At 40.6% G+C, this 20442-nt stretch overlaps 1 protein-coding gene across 1 annotated transcript in view; it reads right to left on the bottom strand.

The window, feature by feature from the left end:
* Positions 1-16057: 16057 nt before the first annotated feature.
* LOC106585718 (GDNF family receptor alpha-2) overlaps positions 16058-20442 on the bottom strand; it is a 62182-nt gene continuing 57797 nt past the window's right edge. Inside the window, exon 9 of the mRNA XM_014172255.2 lies at positions 16058-17480. Coding sequence (XP_014027730.1) covers positions 17340-17480 — 141 coding nt within the window. The 3' untranslated portion in view covers positions 16058-17339. The remainder of the gene's footprint in view (positions 17481-20442) is intronic.

Below are 20442 nucleotides of genomic sequence, written 5' to 3' on the forward strand. Positions count from 1 at the left end.
TCAGTCAGTCAATGTCAGTCAGTAGTGAATGGCAGTCAATCAGTCAATGTCAGTCTGTCAATCAGTCAGTCAGTCAATGACAGTCAGTCAGTCAGTAGTCAATGTCAGTCAATCTGTCAGTCAGTCAATGTCAATCAGTCAGTCAATGGTCGTCAGCATCAGTCAATGGCAGTCAGTCAGTCATTCAGTCAGTCATTCAGTCAGTCATTCAGTCAATGTCAGTCAATGTCAGTCAGTCAGTCAATGTCAGTCAGTCAGTCAATGTCAGTCAGTCTGTCAGCGAGTCAGTCAGTCAGTCAATGTCAGTCAGTCAGTAGTCAATGTCAGTCAGTCACGTCGTCAGTCGAGTCACGTCAGTCAGCGTGTCGTCAGTCAGTCAGTAGTCAATGTCAGTCAGTCAGTAGTCAATGTCAGTCAGTCAGTAGTCAATGTCAGTCAGTCAGTAGTCAATGTCAGTCAGTCAGTAGTCAATGTCAGTCAGTCAGTAGTCAATGTCAGTCAGTCAGTAGTCAATGTCAGTCAGTCAGTAGTCAATGTCTGTCAGTCAGTCAGTCAGTAGTCAATGTCAGTCAGTCAAATGTCAGTCAGTCAGTCAATGTCAGTCAGTCAGTAGTCAATGTCAGTCAGTCAGTCAATGTCAGTCAGTCAATGTCAGTCAGTCAATGTCAGTCAGCCAGTCAATGTCAGTCAGTAGTCAATGTCAGTCAGTCAGTAGTCAATGTCAGTCAGTCAGTCAATGTCAGTCAGTCAATGTCAGTCAGTCAGTCAGTCAATGTCAGTCAGTCAGTCAGTCAGTCAATGTCAGTCAGTCAGTAGTCAATGTCAGTCAGTCAGTAGTCAATGTCAGTCAGTCAGTAGTCAATGTCAGTCAGTCAGTAGTCAATGTCAGTCTGTCAGTCAGTCAGTAGTCAATGTCAGTCAGTCTGTCAGTCAGTAGTCAATGTCAGTCAGTCAGTCAATGTCAGTCAGTAGTCAATGTCAGTCAGTGAGGCAATGTCAGTCAATGTCAGTCAGTCAATGTCAGTCAGTAGTCAATGTCAGTCAGTAGTCAATGTCAGTCAGTGAGGCAATGTCAGTCAGTCAGTCAATGTCAGTCAGTAGTCAATGTCAGTCAGTCAGTAGTCAATGTCAGTCAGTCAGTAGTCAATGTCAGTCAGTCAGTAGTCAATGTCAGTCAGTCTGTCAGTCAGTAGTCAATGTCAGTCAGTAGTCAATGTCAGTCAGTCAGTCAATGTCAGTCAGTAGTCAATGTCAGTCAGTGAGGCAATGTCAGTCAATGTCAGTCAGTCAATGTCAGTCAGTAGTCAATGTCAGTCAGTGAGGCAATGTCAGTCAGTCAGTCAGTCTGTCAATCTGTCAGTCAGTCAGTCAGTCTGTCAATCTGTCAGTCAGTCAGTCAGTAGTCAATGGCAATCAGTCAGTCAATGTCAGTCAGTCAGTAGTCAATGGCAGTGTCAGTCAATGTCAGTCTGTCAATCTGTCAATCAGTCAGTCAATGTCAGTCAGTCAGTCATTCAGTCAATGTCAATCAGTTAGTCATTCAGTAGTCAAGTCAGTCATTCAGTCAATGTCAGTCAATGTCAGTCTGTCAATATGTCAGTCAGTCAATGTCAGTCAATGAATGTCAGTCAATCTGTCACTCAGTCAGTCAGTCAGTCAGTCAGTCAATGTCAGTCAGTCATTCAGTCACTGTCAATCAGTTAGTCATTCAGTAGTCAATGTTAGTCAGTCAGTCAGTCAATATGTCAGTCTGTCAATATGTCAGTCTGTCAATATGTCAGTCAGTCAGTCAGTCAGTCAGTCAGTCAGTCAGTCAGTAGTCAATGTTAGTGGTCGTGTCAATTCTATATGACATATGTTTTTCCAGTGTTTTGGTTTTGCAGAGCACTTTAATATTTTCTCATAATTCATTAATATTATTTGCAGCCATGGTTATGATCTGACTGTTAACAGCAGGACATAAATAATGACCCCCGACAGTGCAGGTTTGCTGGAGCAGCAAAATACTCAATTTTACAGTAATTGATGAAGCACCAGTGTACAGTATTTCCTATCCTGGGTAATTTTCTAATTGGTCGAGAGGCCGGCTATTAAAGCTACGGCCTGAAGCATGTTCAGAAGGAAACTCTTACTCATTAGTGCATTGGTCTTAGTTTGATTTAAAAACATACGTAGTTGTGTGAATCCAAAAGCTACTTACTGTTTTTCATGGAAAGGTTTTTGATTGCTTTTTAAAAGACTTGATGAACTACTTGCTTGCATGAGGCTTTGAATTAGTGATGCAGTTTATTGAGGTTGGCCTTCAAAGACTTCTCAGTCATTACCCCAATGCTGTAGTCCTCCTGGAATATGTAGGGGCATGTAAATATGATTAGATATTTCTGAAGCGTCTCTGATGCAGGAGGTTTTGTACGGTATGTATATATCCACAGAGATAATGTAGAGACCACTCTGTTACTTTATTACCCCCCCAGTAAATCACATAGGCCTGTTCATCCAAAACAAATGCTTGCAGCGTTGCTAAAGGATATGGATTTAAGAAACATCTAAGCCCATATTCATCCTTTTTTATTGGGACCGTTTTTTTCAGATTCCAAAGCATAACCGTACTGTAGCATGGATGGTTACATTTGTGATAAGCAAGATTGCCAAGATATTATCACAGACAAATAGGTGATAGTAATTCCAGTGGTTCCTCCTTTAAAAGTTGCGTCATACTGCAGCACGGGCTATAAAGAGTCTATTGTCCTGCTAACCAGGCTACAAGTGTTTGAAAACCTGTTTTCAAAATGCCACCAGCTGTCCATCACTACTGTAAATAAAAATACAGCATCTTGTTTACATCTTGTTTACATTCTTTATTGTAACCACAATGTCACAAATAATTTGTATCTACCTTTCCAATTACTTTTTTGGATTAATTTGATTAATATTATGGTGTTTCTATTCCAAGGAAAAAAAAAAAAAACCTCTGGGTTTCTGTTAGGATGGTTCGGAAAATATGGCGCTGTACAACGTGACGGTCGGGAGTACAGTACTGGGCTATTTAGCTAAAGAATCCAGTGCTCTGCGGGAGACCGAGGTTCAATTCCCCGATGGGGAGGAAGGAATAGGCTGTCCTTGTAAATAAGAATTTGTTCTTAACTGACTTGCCTAGTTAAATAAAGGTTACACTAAAAGCATAACATTTCTACACCCTAATTTTCTAATTCTAATCTAACCAATACCCAAACGAAGATTCAGTGAAAATAGAAATCTCATTGATTTATCAAGACCAGCCGCCATGCTTGTCTCAGAGCAGCGTGAACGGTGCTAAAATAGTTGTAGGCTATTGCTTCTAACTTCAATATGCTCTTTAAATAAATAAGACCTAGACCACTTTTAACAGCACATTACTCAACACTAGTGAGACTCATGTTACCTACGGTAGGCCTACAGTATATTGAAAAATATGACGTGACTCTCCGCCAATAATTACATATAGAGGATTGGAGGATATTTCTGTTATTCAGAGATATTTATTCCCATAGTAAATCGTTATGGATCCATAACCAAATAAACATCGGCATTCTGAAAGAGTATTTTTATCATTATTTTATTAATGAAAGCATAAAGATGCCATTGTTAGATACATTGTTTTAGTTTGAACGTGCAGACTGACACTAAGAACAGAGCAGTGAGAACATTTCCCTAGTCAGCGCCATTATTAGTGCAATGCCCCTTAAAGAAGATTTTGTTTTCAAATAACGTAAAATGAGCAAAAGAAGACCATTCTTGAACATGAGGTGAGACATTGTTACTAATTTGTAAATAAAGGAAGTTTGTTATTTAGAATGATTTATTTCTGTTTTTAGAGGGAGAAAAACCTAGTCACCTCATGGGTCTCCAAGTCGAGGCCGACACGGGTATTGAACCAGCATCTGTAGCAACACAGCGATGCAGTGTCTTAGACCGTTGCACAACTCAGGCACTGTACAATGTTGCTGGTCAGGTGTGTCCTACAGTACTACAGTAAGAGCAAAATGAAATAATAAAAACCTTAGTATAACAACAGTTGTAGTACATGTAAGTAATACTAAAGTTGTGCACAATTATCAGTTTCTATTTAGGTTTATGTCACCCATTCATTGTCAGAGACACAGTGGGCCCCAAAAGTATAATCAGTGCTCTAACTCCCCCTTGTGCTGGTCTGGAGCAATGAAGTGGTGACGCAGGGTACCGTACTAAACCACAAATGACCTCATAAGTCCTGCAGCCTAAGCTCACAATTTTTAAAGGAGGAACCACTGTATGATGGTAACATTATCATTAATAAATAAACAAACATAAAAAAAAAAAAAATATATATATATATATATATATATACTGTATGTATTTTAGTTTTTTGTTTGTTTCGCTATGAAGAGGGCTTGGGTCATCTAATACAGTTTGGAATGTTCATGCGAAACAAAATACAAAATAAATCCTGGTTACCTATAACCCAAATCCCACTGTCGATATCACCACTGGCAGTTGGCATAATTAATGTTTAACTGTGTTTACACCATGAGCAGTCCAAGTGCTGGGCAAGGAGCTTAACAATGACTGTCAACACATTTTGTCACCATCTGAACGATTAGAGTGGATCTTTGCCTGGTCTCTCAAAGTAAGATGGGAGCATTATAGCATGTGGTCCTCCATTGATCAATAAATAGCAAATGTGTCATTCTTGCAAACACATGGCAAGCATTTGCATTCAAGATAACTAGACCTGTCATGTGGATTTTCTCCACTGTCTCCTTTGTGCGCCCTCTTTCTCTCTCCATTAGAGATGAAAGCTATTCTCATGGCTATGGCACATAGAATTCCAATCTGTATTGTGTTCAGAACTCCAACGTATTTAATATTTTAGTCTTACTTATTAAGATAAACTTTGAGTGAGCTGGTTTAGATTCTCTTCCCTTTAAATACAAAATAAACTCTGTCCTCTTGATGTATTCTATCTCTATGCTTCATTGTTTATCCTTTTGGGGGTTTTCCTGCTGTATGTGGAGGTTCAAGGGCGGACTGGCCATCTGGCATTTCGGGCAAATCCTTTTTTTGCCCAGTGTAACTGTCTCACTTGTTTTTTTTGTGTGCAAAATGATCATTATTTGGCTAATAATGTTGAAAAGAATAGCGTAGAACAGATGGTGCCAACGGAGAAGAAAGCTCATACTATTATTACATATGTGACCCGATTCAGGAAACTAGGGATATGTCGCAAGTCACGACTTCACAGAGAGTCGTTTGAACGTAAAAAATATTTTTTTTATCAAAATGCGTTTTTGGGTAGAAATGCCTTTTCAGGAACATCTGAACTTTCATGTGCCTTAATATCAAACTTGTATGCCATCTGTAAATAGGAATAAAATTGTTAAATTGCGAGCCTAGTTGGTTTAGTCACAGAAAAAGTTAGAGCAACCTTCCTGCTAGCCATGATTGGCTGAGATAATGAGTGAGATGAGTAGTCAATGAGTTTGGTTTAGACTGCAGTGTAGCATCTGGTGTCTACAAAATGAGCTGCTCATAATGCGTAGATAATCTTTTCTACTGCAGTTTTTTCGATAGATATAATGTTAGCCATGGAGAACTGCAAATATGTTGCTACTGCTCTCAATAACATTGCTGCCCTGAATTTATCAGGCGTTATTGATAAATGTCAGTGGGAAAAAGTTGTGATGGACTACTTTCTGGAGGACGATCGTGCCATGCTGGCTTGCTAACGTTACACTATGGATAATAATAAAGAGTGACTTGACACAACGGGCCAAACAAGCTGTGCAAACTAAACGGAAACGACACAAGACATCTTATTTAATAAAAGGGGTTGCAGTCTGCCATGAAGCTTTCATCCATGTATACGGGTAAGAATCTAACATTGAACCTATTTGGTTAACTTTAGCTAGCTATGACAATCGGGTTTGTATTGCTAGTTAAAGCTTACTGTTAGCTAGCCAGCTGGACTTCGATGGCTAAGTTGCTAATGTTACTCTATGAATTGGGATTTTAGTAAATTTTTTATCTAGCTAACGTTAATGTTACATGTCTAAACAAAATACCCCAAGTTAAAGCTTGCTGTTAGCTAATGTTAGCAGAGGTTATATTGCTGGCTTGCTAGCTAACATTGAAAATATTAGCTAAATAACTTTAGCTAGCTATGACAATCGGTTTGTATTGCTAGTTAATTATAAATTGCTTTTGAAGGACTGGCACACATCAACACCATCATCCCAAACAACCTGGATCCCCAACAATTTGCATAATACCCCAACCGATCAACAGATGACGCAATCTTAATTGCACTTCACACTGCCCTCCTCCTCCTGGATAAGAGGGAAATAACTATGTGAGAATGCTGTTCATAGACCTCAGCTCAGCATTTAACACCATAGTCCCCTCCAAGCTCATCACCATGCTGGGGACCCGGGGACTGAAAACCTCCCTCTGCAACTGGATCCTGGACTTCCAGACGAGCCGGCCCCAGGTGGTGAGGGTAGGGAACAACACCTACGCCATGCAGATCCTCAACCAACGGCGATGAGACAGCCTACAGGGGAAAGTCAGACGGAGCAGTGTGGTGCCGGGACAACAACAGTGGACTACAGGAGAAAGAGGTTAGACCACATCCCCATCCAAATTGACGGAGCTCTAGTGGAGTGGGTCGAGAGCTTCAAGTTGCATGGTATCCACATCACTAAGTACTTAACGTGGTCCACACACCCCCACACAGTCATGAAGAGGGCACGGCAGCTCCTCTTCCCCCTCAGTAGGTTGAAAATATTTAGCATGGACCCTGGTATCCTCAAAACGTTCTACAGCTGCACTATCGAGAGCATCTTGCTGCATCATCGCTTGCTGCATCATCGCTTATTATGGCAAATGCACCTCCGTCGACCGCAAAGCACTACAGTGGGTTATGCGTACAGCCCAGTACATCACTGGGGCAGAGCTCCGTGCCAACCAGGACCTCTATATCAGGCGGTGTCAGAGGAAGGCCCGAAAACTTGCCAAAGATTCCAGCCACCCAAGCCATAGACTGTTGACTCTGCTATCATACAACAAACGGTACCGGAACACTAATTAGCCATACAGACTGCTACAGTGAATAGTTAATGAATTGGTTACCCCTTAACCGGACTATCTGCACTGACCCTATCTTGCACTGACTCTATGCACACAAGACTATATATACAATACACACTATATACTCACTCCACACACACACACACACACACACACACACACACACACACACACACACACACACACACACACACAAAACCCCAAAACATTCACATACATTACCAGTCAAAATGTTGGACACACCTACTCATTCAGTGTTTTTAAATTTTTTGTACTATTTTCTACATTGTAGAATAATAGTGAAGACATCAAAACTATGAAATAACACAAATGGAATAATGTAGTAACCAAAGAAGTGTTAAACAAATCAAAATAAATGTTATATTTGAGATTATTCAAAGTAGCCACCCTTTGCCTTGATGACAGCTTTGCACACTCTTGACATTCCCTCAACCAGCTTCATGAGGTAGTCACCTGGAATGCATTTCAATTAACAGGTGTGCCTTCTTAAAAGTTAATTTGTAGAATTTCTTTCCTTCTTAATGTGTTTGAGCCAATCAGTTGTGTTGTGACAAGGTACTGTAGGGGTGGTATACAAAAGATAGCCCTATTTGGTAAAAGACCAAGTCCATATTATGGCAAGAACAGCTCATTTAAGCAAAGAGAAAAGACAGTCCATCATTACTTTTAGACATGAAGGTCAGTCAATTCAGAAAATGTCAAGAACTTTGAAAGTTTCTTCAAGTGCAGTCGCAAAACCCATCAAGCGCTATGATGAAACTGGCTCTCATGAGGACCGCCACAGGAGATGAAGAGTTACCTCTGCTGCAGAGTGTAAGTTCATTAGTTACCAGCTTCAGAAATTGCAGCACAAATAAATGTTTCACAGAGTTCAAGTAACAGACACATCTCAACATCAACTGTTCAGAGGAGACTGAGTGAATCAGGCCTTCATGGTTGAATTTCTGCAAAGAAACCACTACTAAAGGACACCAATATGAAGAAGAGACTGGCTTGGTCCAAGAAACACGAGCAATGGACATTAGACCGGTGGAAGTCTGAGTCCAAATTTGAGATTTTTGGTTCCAACTGCTCTGTTTTTGTGAGACGCAGAATAGGCGAACGGATTGTCTGAAGCATGGAGGAGGAGGTGTGACGGTGTGGGCGTGCTTTGCTGGTGACACTGTCAGTGATTCATTTAGAATTCAAGGCACACATAACCAGCACGGCTACCACAGCATTCTGCAGCCATACGCCATCCCATCTGGTTTGCACTTAGTGGGACTATAATTTGTTTTTCAACAGGACAATGACCCAACACACCTCCAGGCTATGTAAGGGCTATTTGACCAAAGAGAGTGATGGAGTGTTGCATCAGATGACCTGGCCTCCACAATCTCCTGACCTCAACCAAATTGAGATGGTTTGGGATGAGTTGGACCCCAGAGTGAAGTAAAAGCAGCCAACAAGTGCTCAGCATAGGTGGGAACTCCTTCAAGACTGTTGGAAAAGCATTCCAAGTGAAACTGGTTGAGAGAATGCCAAGAGTGTTACAAAGCTGTCATCAAGGCAAAGGGTGGCTACTTTGAAGAATCTCAAATATAAAATATTTTTATTTGTTTAACCATTTTTTGGTTACTACATGATTCCATATGTGTTATTTCATAGTTTTGATGTCTTCACTATTATTCTACAATGTAGAAAATAGTAATAATAAAGAAAATCCCTTGAATGGAGCTAGTCCTGTCCTAACTAACACCTACACATCCATATGCCCAGTTCTTGCCTCTGTCACCTTGGCTTGATCTTTGGGAAGTTAACACCCAGGTTGTTCTTCAATACTTTGTAGCAATTGCGTTTGTAAAGAGCACCGTACAAATACAATTTGGTTTGATTTGATTCAATTGGGATGTTCTCTGGAAAAAACGTATCAAATATTAGGAAACACTGTGTGTACAAATGAGATATCATAAGATTCCCTAGCAGCCAGCACTTTAGTGGAAGCCCTCCACTGGTTACAGAGACACAGCCACAACAGCAGTGTGTAATAAAACCACAACAGCTGTGAGAGACCAAGATCCCATCACCAAAAGAGTAGAATTTTGTTTCAGATGTTCATCTTTGGAGATGATGGCTCCATCAATAACCATCCCCGATGTGAAAGACAGGGAGTGGCGATGATGCAGTCAAACTCAGACGGCATAGCAGAATCTATATAATTGCTTTAGAGCTTCTCTTTCCAATAGAAATGTCCAGACTTTCTTCAACGGAGCAGGGAATTACATCTCAAGTAGGGTGGTTCAATAGCTCTGTCCACTCCCTTGACAACACAGTTGCTTACTTAAAGGGATAGTTCAAGCAAAATCTATATTCGGGTACAATTATCCTTACTTTGAGTTGTGTCTAAAGGCCCATGGTAACAGAATCCACAATAATCCATGATTTACTTCTGGCTACAGCCTGGAGTTAGCATGTTAGCACTGTCAGATTTCATGAAAGAAAACAGCCAAACCAATGTTAGTAAAGCTGCACTTCCTGAAAAACACTTCAAACTAAATTGTTGGTGGAGTTATTGGGGAATATTTTTTACGTGCAAACGGCTGAAATCATCTCTGGAATATGGTTACTCAGAACTGGAACTATTACTTCACATAGCCACACCACAGGGCAGCTGTATGCGTCTTACAGTGATATTGTCATCCCCCTGGGGCAGGCACTTAGACGTGGATTGCTTTCCAGGTGTGATCATAACTGACTGGTAAAAATAGGAAGTATCAGAGCGTTAGAACATTTGAATTCTATTTAAAAAATGACAACATTCTCGCGGGGAAGAAAACATGGACAGGTATCGACGCTACCAAAATAAGTTTGAAGTGTTTAAAGACGTTTCGGCTTGCAGTGCGGCTTTGATAACATTGGTTCAGCTGTTTCCATTCATGAAATCTGACGATGCAGGCTGTAGCCAGGAGTAAATAATCAATTATTGTGGATTCTGTCATCGTGGGCCTTCAGACACAACTCAAGGTAAGGGTAATTTGACAAAAACATAGATTTTGCATGAACTATCCTTTAGGAAAAGGCTCAGAGGGTTTTTGATTTTCTATAACTTTTTCTCTTACCCAACTTGCTCAATTTACAAATTTAACCCTTTCCAAAAAAGCCAGACTGTTCTTGACTTATGAGGCAGGCAGTTAGAAATTACATTAAAAAAAGATCAAGGGTAAAATTACAAAAATGAATGTGCATGCAGCCTCAGTGCTCAATATGTGTGGAATATAGAGTATCAACAGTACCTTTGGGAAAACGTGCTTCATTTCCTCCTTTCCAATAACCTGCCTTGCATTTCCACTGTGGCTCTGCAAGAGCCATATACTGTATATAGAGAATTGGGCCAATGTAGTTTTTCTACATTATGATGCATTTACATGACACTTCAACATTCTATGGCAGTCATGTTAGCTCCTTATTAGCATTACATGGGGAATATTTCTAAGTTGGCCTAACTCTCTCTATACAGTGCTTTCGGAAAGTATTCAGACCCCTTGACTTTTTCACATTTTGTTAGGTTACAGTGCTTATTCTAAAATGTATTCATCAATCTACACACAATACCCATTAATGACAAAGCAAAACCAGGTTTTAAGAAATGTTTGCTAATTTATAAACTAAACTAAAATATAAATTTGACATAAGTATTCAGACCCTTAACTCAGTACTTTGTTGAAGCACCTCTGGCAGCGATTACAGCCTCAATTCTTATCTAGGTTCCTACGTTCCTGCCTTTCAAGGGAGTTTTTCCTAGCCACCATGCTTCTACACCTGCCTTGCTTGCTGTTTGGGGTTTTAGGCTGGGTTTCTGTATAACACATTGTGACATCAGCTGATGTAAAAAGGGCGTTATAAATACATTTGATTGATTGATTGATTGATGACGCTACAAGCTTGGCACACCTGTATTTGGGGAGTTTCTCCCATTCTTCTCTGCAGATCCTCTCAAGCTCTATCATGCCGCCAAACATACCCTCGTAAAACTGACTATCCTACAGATCCTTGACTTCGGCAATCTCATTTACAAAATAGCCCCCAACACTCTACTCAGCAAACTGGATGTAGTCTATCACAGTGCCATCCATTTTATCACCAAAGCCCCATATACTACCCACCACTGCGACCTGTATGCTCTCGTTGGCTGGCCCTCACTACATATCCGTCACCAAACCCACTGGCTCCAGGTCATCTATAAGTCTTTGCTAGGTAAAGCCCCGCCTTATCTCAGCTCACTGGTCACCATAGCAACACCCACCTGTAGCACGCACTCCAGCAGGTATATTGCACTGGTCATCCCCAAAGCCAACACTTACTTTGGCCGCCTTTCCTTCCAGTTCTCTGCTGCCAATGTCTGGAACGAATTGCAAAAATCTCTGAAGCTGGAGTCTTATATCTCCCTCTCTAACTTTAAGCATCAGCTGTCTGAGCAGCTTACCGATCACTGTACCTGTAAATAGCACACCCGACTACCTCATCCTCATAGTATTACTTACCGTCTTGCTCTTTTGCACCCCAGTATCTCTACTTGCACATCATCATCTGCACATCTCTCACTTCAGTATTAATGCTAAATTGTAATTATTTTCGCCTCTAGGGCCTAGTTATTGCCTACCTCCCTACTCTTGTATATTTGCACACACCGTACATAGATTTTTCTATTTTTCTTTTCTTTTGAGTTAATGACTGTATGTTTGTTTTTGTGTAGCTCGTGTTGTTGTTTTTGTCGCACTGCTTTGCTTTATCTTGGCCAGGTCGCAGTTGTAAATGAGAAATTGTTCTCAACTGGCCTACCTGGTTAAATAAAGGTGAAATAAAAATAAAAATAAAATAAAAAAATATCAGGTTGGATGGGGAGCATTGCTGCACAGCTATTTTCAGGTCTCTCCAGAGATGTTCGATTGGGTTCGAGTCCAGGCTCTGGCTGAACCACTTAAGCACATTCAGAGACGTCCCAGAAGCCACTCCTGCGTTGTTTTGGCTGTGTGCTTAGGTCGTTGTCCTGTAGGAAGGTGAACCTTCGCCCCAGTCTGAGGTCCTTTCTCTCAATCCTGACTAGTCTCCTTTTCCCTGCCACTGAAAAACATCCCCCCAGCATGATAATGCTACCACCATGCTTCACCGTAGGGATGGTGCCAGGTTTCCTCCAGATGATGATGCTTGGCATTCAGGCCAAAGAGTTTAATCTTGGTTTCATCAGACGAGAGAATCTTGTTTCTCATGGTCTGAGAGTCTTTAGGTGCCTTTTAGCAAACTCCAAGCAGGCTGTCATGTGCCTTTTACTGAGGATTGGCTTCCGTCTGGCCACTCTACAATAAAGGTCTGATTGGTGGAGTGCTGCAGAGATGGTTGTCCTTCTGGAAGGTTCTCCCATGTCCATAGAGGAACTCTATAGCTTTGTTCACCTCCCTGACAAAGGCCCTTCTCCCCTGATTGCTCAGTTTGGCCAGGCGGCCAGCTCTAGGAAGAATCTTGGTGGTTCAACACTTCTTTTCATTTAAGAATCATGGAGGCCACTGTGTTCTTGGGGACTTTCAATGCTGCAGACATTTTTTGGTACCCTTCCCCAGATCTGTCCCTCGACAAAATCCTGTCTCTGAGCTCTACGGACAATTCCTTCAACCTTATGGCTTGGTTTTTGCTCTGACATGCACTGTTAACTGTGGGAACTTACAGTTGAAGTCGGGAGTTTACATACACCTTAGCCATATACATTTAAACTAAGTTTTTCACAACTACTGACATTTAATCCTAGTAAAAAGTCCATGACTTAGGTCAGTCAGGATCACCACTTTATTTTAAGAATGTGAAATGTCAGAATAATAGTAGAGAGAATGATTTATTTCAGCTTTTATTTCTTTCATCACATTCCCAGTGGGTCAGAAGTTTACATACACTCTATTAGTATTTGGTAGCATTGCCTTGAAATTGTTTAACTTGGGTGAAACGTTTTGGGTAGCCTTCCACAAGCTTCCCACAATAAGTTGGGTGAATTGTGGCCCATTCCTCCTGACAGAGCTGGTGTAACTGAGTCAGGTTTGTAGGCCTCCTTGCTCACACACGCTTTTTCAGTTCTGCCCACACATTTTCTAGAGGATTGAGGTCAGGGCTGTGTGATGGCCACTCCAATACCTTGACTTTGTTGTCCTTAAGCCATTTTGCAACAACTTTGGAAGTATGCTTGGGGTCATTATCCATTTGGAAGACCCATTTGCGACCAAGCTTTAACTTCCTGACTGATGTTTTGAGATGTTGCTTCAATATATCCACATAATTGTCCTTCCTCATGATGCCATCTATTTTGCACCAGTCCCTCCTGCAGCAAAGCACCCCCACAACATGATGCTGCCACCCCCGTGTTTCACAGTTGGGATGGTGTTCTTTGGCTTGCAAGCCTCCCCTTTTTCCTCCAAAATAGCAATGGTCATTATGGCCAAACAGTTCTATTTTTGTTTCATCAGACAAGAGGACATTTCTCCAAAAAGTAAGATCTTTGTCCCCATGTGCAGTTGCAAACCGTAGTCTTGCTTTTTTATGCCGGTTTTGGAGCAGTGGCTTCTTCCTTGCTGAGCGGCCTTTCAGGTTATGTCGATATAGGACTCGTTTTACTGTGGATATAGATACTTTGTACCTGTTTCCTCCAGCATCTTCACAAGGTCCTTTGCTGTTGTTCTGGGATTCATTTGCACTTTTCGCACCAAAGTACGTTCATCGCTAGGAGACAGAACGCATCTCCTTCCTGAGTGGTATGATGGCTGCGTGGCCCCATGGTGTTTATACTTGCGTACTAGTGTTTGTACAGATGAACGTGGTACCTTCAGGCGTTTGGAAATTGCTCCCAAGGATGAACCAGACTTGTGGAGGTCTACAATTTTTTTCTGAGGTCTTGGCTGATTTATTTTGATTTTCCCATGATGTCAAGCAAAGAGCATTGAGTTTGAAGGTAGACCTTGAAATACATCCACAGGTACACCTCCAATTTACTCAAATTATGTAAATTAGCCTATTAGAAGCTTCTAAAGCCATGACATCATTTTCTGGAATTTTCCAAGCTGTTTAAAGGCACAGTCAACTTAGTGTATGTAAACTTCTGATCCACTGGAATTGTGATACAGTGAGGTATAAGTGAAATAATCTGTCTGTAAACAATTGTTGGGAAAATTACTTGTGTCATGTACAAAGTAGATGTCCTAACCGACTTGTCAAAACTATAGTTTGTTTAACAAGAAATTTGTGGAGTGGTTGAAAACAAGTTTTAATGACTCCAACCTAAGTGTATTATGTAAACGTATGACTTCAACTATATGTCAACTCCTACAAAAATGTCCATTAATTATAACACACACAATAATTCACATTTCTTTTTTCGGCAGGATTATTTTCCTCCTGTAGCAAACTAGCTCAATTTAAGATCCTACATCTTTATGATGTTCAGTGTTTCACAGTGACCCACTCACGGTGTGAAACAAATCACACCATCCATGCCAAAGAGAAAACTGTCACACAGGCAGGTGTCACTGAAACAAGTGGAATTATGGGAAGGAAGTGGAGCTGTCTCTGATTGGAGGATCCCCAGTCTGGTAAACCTTACTGCTCTCACCAACATGTGCAGAGTGTTGATAAGAAACATCATCCCACTGGCTCATTAATCAAGTGGGAACGCACACCAACCTGCCGCTTTCTTATATTCCCGTGCAAACCCCCCCCCCCCCCCCCCCCCACCTAGACTCCAGCCGCATCTTTATAAATCCGCACCTCTAGCACATTCCTGCTTTGAGATCTCTCACACACAAACATGAACACAAACACACACACATGCACACACACGCACACACAAGCACAATTTTGCCTCTCACACAATTTTCCTTCTCACTCTTTCAATCACTTATACACTCATACACACAGGTAACCATGACATCCCATCTTTGAGCACTCTCTGCCTCTCGCCTTATTTAAGCTGCCACACGTGATATATTTATTGTTAGGAACTACTTTGTGTGCAGTCTTTGTTTTCAGGGTTTTCAGTCTTGACTTCTATTGAGTGGTCATGTTTGCAGTAATAATTTTCCAAATTGTTCAGTTTTGTATGAATCATTCAGCATAAATTTAAGTTAACTGTATGAGAAATGCTGAAACCCCAATTTACCCTTATACCCGGACCTATACTGCGTGAGGGGTGAATTGTGATCAGTTATATATTTACATTATTTACATATATTTATATTACTCTTTACAAAACTCTTAATTTATCTCATGCATTTGATTGGCTTTACAGGAGGTCAGAGCCAATATTGTAATCAATTATAGACTGTGCGCCATGATGTCATTTGCAAGACTCAGCTACAAACTGACCAATCCAAAAAAAAGATTCATTGGGGAAAAAAACTCAACACAGCAGAATGTGCAGCAGCTATAAACTGTGAGTATTTATAGACACCTCTGTTGGAACAGTCCAATGGAAACAGAAGGGTTCAATCCCAGGCATTTATGTAGTCAAATATTGATCTGATGGCTTGTGTTGTTTCGACATAAATCCATTTGAATGATTCATTTGGTAAAGCATCACTATGTGTTGCAATGTCCCATGAGCTGGAGAATGTGGTACAATAGGTAAGGCCACATGTATTTGCACTGTACAAAGGACACTATAATACACACAGGCAATGACTTTCCAAGCAAATTGAGCTAATTTAATTTCATCCCTCTATACATATATATATTTGACTATGATCGGAACCTGTATAGACTAAAATAAATAAAAATAACAAAGGCATACAACCAGTATCATTGGCAACTTTGTTCTTCATAGACAGTGCCAACTTTGTCCTCAAAATTTGTTCTCCGTACTCAACAATACAGTGCTGTCATATCGCCTTGACCACAAGGTAATACCAATAGGTAAAATTGGTTAATTGAAAGAAAACAGTTTATTTTATATTGGTTGATTGAAAGAAAACAGTTTATTTTTATACAGGTTCATTGAAAGAAAACAGTTTATTTTATACAGGTTGATTGAAAGAAAACAGTTTATTTTATCTTGGTTGACTGAAAGAAAACCGTTTATTTTATACAGGTTCATTGAAAGAAAACCGTTTATTTTATATTGGTTGATTGAAAGAAAACAGTTTGTTATATACACAGACGGTGTGGATATTTACTCTAACTCATTATCAACAATAAGAACCAGTTAACATTGTGTTTCATTTTTTTGTCTGCTGAAAAAATAGATAATGTTCACCGTTACTATACCAACATGGATACACTGAGTTGAATTTTGATTTAGGGCCGATTCAATCAGATCCACTTCAGCCGACATCCGCAGGGCTGATGTTTTGACGGTGTCAGAGGTGGAACTGTGTTAGAACTGTCATTGCCATTGGCTGCACAGAGTCGCATTAATATAAATCCCATGCAGCCTTGTTTATAAGTTGGAACACTGGAATGTGAGATGTAATTTACATCTCCATTAGGCTGATAGAAATCCTCAGTATTTAGTTGAATGATTTTCAATTTGAGAGTAAATATATCTATATAGCCTACACTTTCTCGTTCTGAACTTCTAACGTGAGTGGGACAGGTGTGACTTCGTGACAATGATCACAACAGCTCCAACGCAGTTCTACCTCCAACATGGCCAAAACCACAGCTTTGCTCTCACTGGTTAATGCTTGATCTGATTGAATCTAGGCCTTACACTTTTGAAAAGACACAAATGTCATAATTCTTCTGTGTCTGCAAGTAATGGAAACAAAGTTTGAGGTTTGTCCCTTTAAAGAAGTCAAGCACTGTTTCAAGAGGAAAACGTGTGACACAGCATAGCTCTCTCTCCTCTCTCTCTCTCCATTTCCATCTCTCACGCTCTGTCTTTCTCGCTCTCCTCTTTGTCATGACAGCAGTGCAGAAGTCTTTGACATGATACTTTGAGTCTTTGTCAGTGTTACTGATGGGAAGACGGCCACTGAGGCTTCACCACGATAAGGGTCCATAAGCCATTTTCTTGATCATAGTGGTCCTCAAAACCCAAAATGTTACATCAAATAAATAATATTTCAGTTTATCTCAGATTGTGTTCTCTCTGCCTCTCCTTTTTGAAATAGCATGACAATGCCTGGGAGAAAGAAAAAAACATCCTCGAACAAGCATCTATGTTGGGGATCAGCTTGTTGGTCAACGACATCCCAAATGGAGGTTTACATGGCATAGTTGGCCACGGCGGAGGTCAGGCTGAGCAGCAGCGCCCAGACACTGGCACAGACACAGGGTGACCCGTCTTCAGGAGGACCCTTGGGTCTGGTCAAGCCATCGTAACCACTGCTGGGCTCCAGTAAAGGCTGAGTGGAGGACAACATGTGGAAAGGTTAGAAATGACTCAGGGAGTCCAAGTGTTATGTTTTACATAGGACCAGGGGCGGAAATCCCGGGGGGGACGGGGGACACACGACCCCCCCCATCCTGGGAAAAATATGATTTGTCCCCCCAATATATCACTGAAACATAACTATGTAATTTAAATAATATTAATAATATGCAATGAAAGCAATTGTGCTGATTATAGACACTTAATAGCGCGTTCTTAAGTTTCAAAAGATTGCGACCCCCCCCCCACCCTTTGCCTCACAATGGTTTGATCCACTGCCAGTTCCTTAGTTGGCAAGGTAACAGAGGGGTCATATCCACTGTCTGAAAGGCACTCAATGAATGTAACTGACGTGAGGTTAATCCAGTCAATCGTGCACACACACTAGCTGAATATGCAGAGCTAGCGCGCAAATATTAACTATTAAGCTAGCTAGTACCTATTCCATTTATGTGGCCTCGTCAAAGATGGAATCTTTGCTATCGTCAATTTATTCCAAGATCAGCATGCAGATGATGTAAGTTAGTGCTTCAAAGTCCCTGTGATAAGGTTAGCGATAAACTGGAGTCCAAACTGAACAGAACTACACTCTCTTCTACCATTGTCTTAAATATATTTAATGGTCTCGTTGCAAAAGCTAAATTGTCGCAAGGGAACTTTTATTTATTTATTTTATTTCACCTTTATTTAACCCGGGTAGCAAAGATTATAGCAAACACCACTCGCTAGCTTTGCAAATTCAGCTATTGTTGGAAGCCAGCCAATATGAAACAAACTATTAAAATTACAAAAGGTTGCAGCATATGTTGTGTAAATGGTGAACTCATACAGCTGTCAACTCTTGTCATTTTAATCCGTTTCACATTTGCTAGCTACCTTTTAGATCGAAGCCCAAATAGAATGATAAAAGATAAGATGATAGAAGCCCATCTCCTACTGTAAATAACCTACACACTGTGTGTGTGTGTAGCCAGCCAGCCAGGTAGAAAAATGGCAGAAAAATAAAAGACGGACAGAGTATTTTTCAGTACACCAAAACGCAAAGTAAGAACCCTAGTAGCCTAATATCTCAAAGACTAGTTGATAAAATGTTTATAAGAAAGAAATGAAATTCTAATGGAAATGTTTCACAATGATGTCATTAGGCAGAGCAGGCAACAGATGGCACACAGACAGCAGAGTTGGGGACAGATATGCAGGGACAGACTGGCAGAGACAGGGAGTCTCAGGTAAGTTTGTTGGGTCTTTGTTTGGCAACATTATGAAAGGTTCTCAATTTTTTTGACTTGTAAAATAGGAACATAATTGGAAAATGCCATGGATACCCCCACTCTCAACTTAAACTGGTGACTGAACTAAGATTTGTTAAAGGCAATGGTATTGCTGTTGTGATTAGTTGTGTAGTTTTGGGTACCGGTAGTTAGGAGTACGGCAAACACCTTATTTCTTTGGTTCCTCAATATACATTTACCATATTACAATGTAGGCTATGTGTTACAGCACTACTTTTGGTGTCCCCCTCAGGAATTGCTCTTGAGAAAATTTCATGTAATTGTCCCCTCCAAAGTTGATATCAGATTTTCGCCCCTGCATAGGACGGGTAACACACTGAACCACCGCCACTCCAAATGAATAAAAACATGAACACATTTGAGGCACATATGAAATATGTTGAAAGTGACTGCTGTTGCAGTCTTTTGGGTGCACTCTCTGCTTTTCCATGTATTGGCACAGTGCAGAGCTAAGGCTTCCTTCTCAATCCCCTTTAGGTAACGCCAGCTAACGCCACGTTTTAAACATTTCTTTCAAGGAAAGCACAAGCTATAGTACAGGCATAGCACATATGGGTTACTAATCTGCTTCTTAGCTATTTGGATATGTTTTATTTCTGTACAATATCAGTCACGTCGCTACGTGAAGACAGGACATTCAGTCATTTCACCATGGACACCAGCAGGCAATGCGAAAGGCAACTACAGTATGTTGTACAGTGCATTAGAAGAAAGTATAGAAGCAACATGTTCTAGATATTGTACACCCCAGAGAGTTACTCAGTAATGCCCATACTACGGCCTTATTATGTGCTTTTCCATAACATTGTTAGCCTTTTGAATGTGTTTTCAATTTGCTCTCATTTCTGCAACACCTACTGTAGCAAACCATTTGCCTTCAAGTACAGTGCCATCAGAAAGTATTCATACCCCTTGACTTATTTCACATTTAGTTGTGTTACAGCCTGAATTCAAAATGGATTCAATCATTTTTTTCTCTCACCCATCTACACACAATATCCCACAATGACAAAGTGAAAACATGTTTTTAGAAATGTTGGCAAATTTATAGAAAGTCAAATACAGAAATACAGTATCTAATTTACACTTAAGTATTCACACCCCTGAGTCAATACTTTGTAGACGCACCTTTTCTGGGTCTTTCTGGGTAAGTCTCTAAGAGCTTTCCACACCTGGATTGCGTTAAATTTGCCCATTTATTATTTTCTAAATTCTTCAAGCTCTGTCAAATTGGTTGTTGATCATTGCTAGACAACACATTCTCAGGTCTTGCCATAGATTTTCAAGTAGATTTAAGTGAAAACTGTAACTCGGCCACTCAGGAACATTCACTGACTTCTTGGTAACCAACTCCAGTGTAGATTTGGCCTTGTGTTTTAGGTTATTGTCCTGCTGAAAGGTGAATTTATCTCCCAGTGTCTGGTGGAAAGCAGACTGAGCCAGGTTTTCCTCTAGGATTTTGCCTGTGCTTAGCTCTATTCAGTTTCTTTTTATCCAAAAACACTAGCCAGTCCTTAACAATTACAACTAGGGATGATAGTGTCTACCTGGTAGTGAAAATAGTGCCTACTTGGTAGTGTGTACTGTACCAGGGCTCGAGGTGCTCGACCAGTCAGCAAAGCCAACATCATCAACGACAGAGAA

Source organism: Salmo salar, chromosome 24 (genome assembly GCF_965601325.2).
Source record: "Salmo salar chromosome 24, fSalSal1, whole genome shotgun sequence".
NCBI classification, from domain to species: domain Eukaryota; kingdom Metazoa; phylum Chordata; class Actinopteri; order Salmoniformes; family Salmonidae; genus Salmo; species Salmo salar.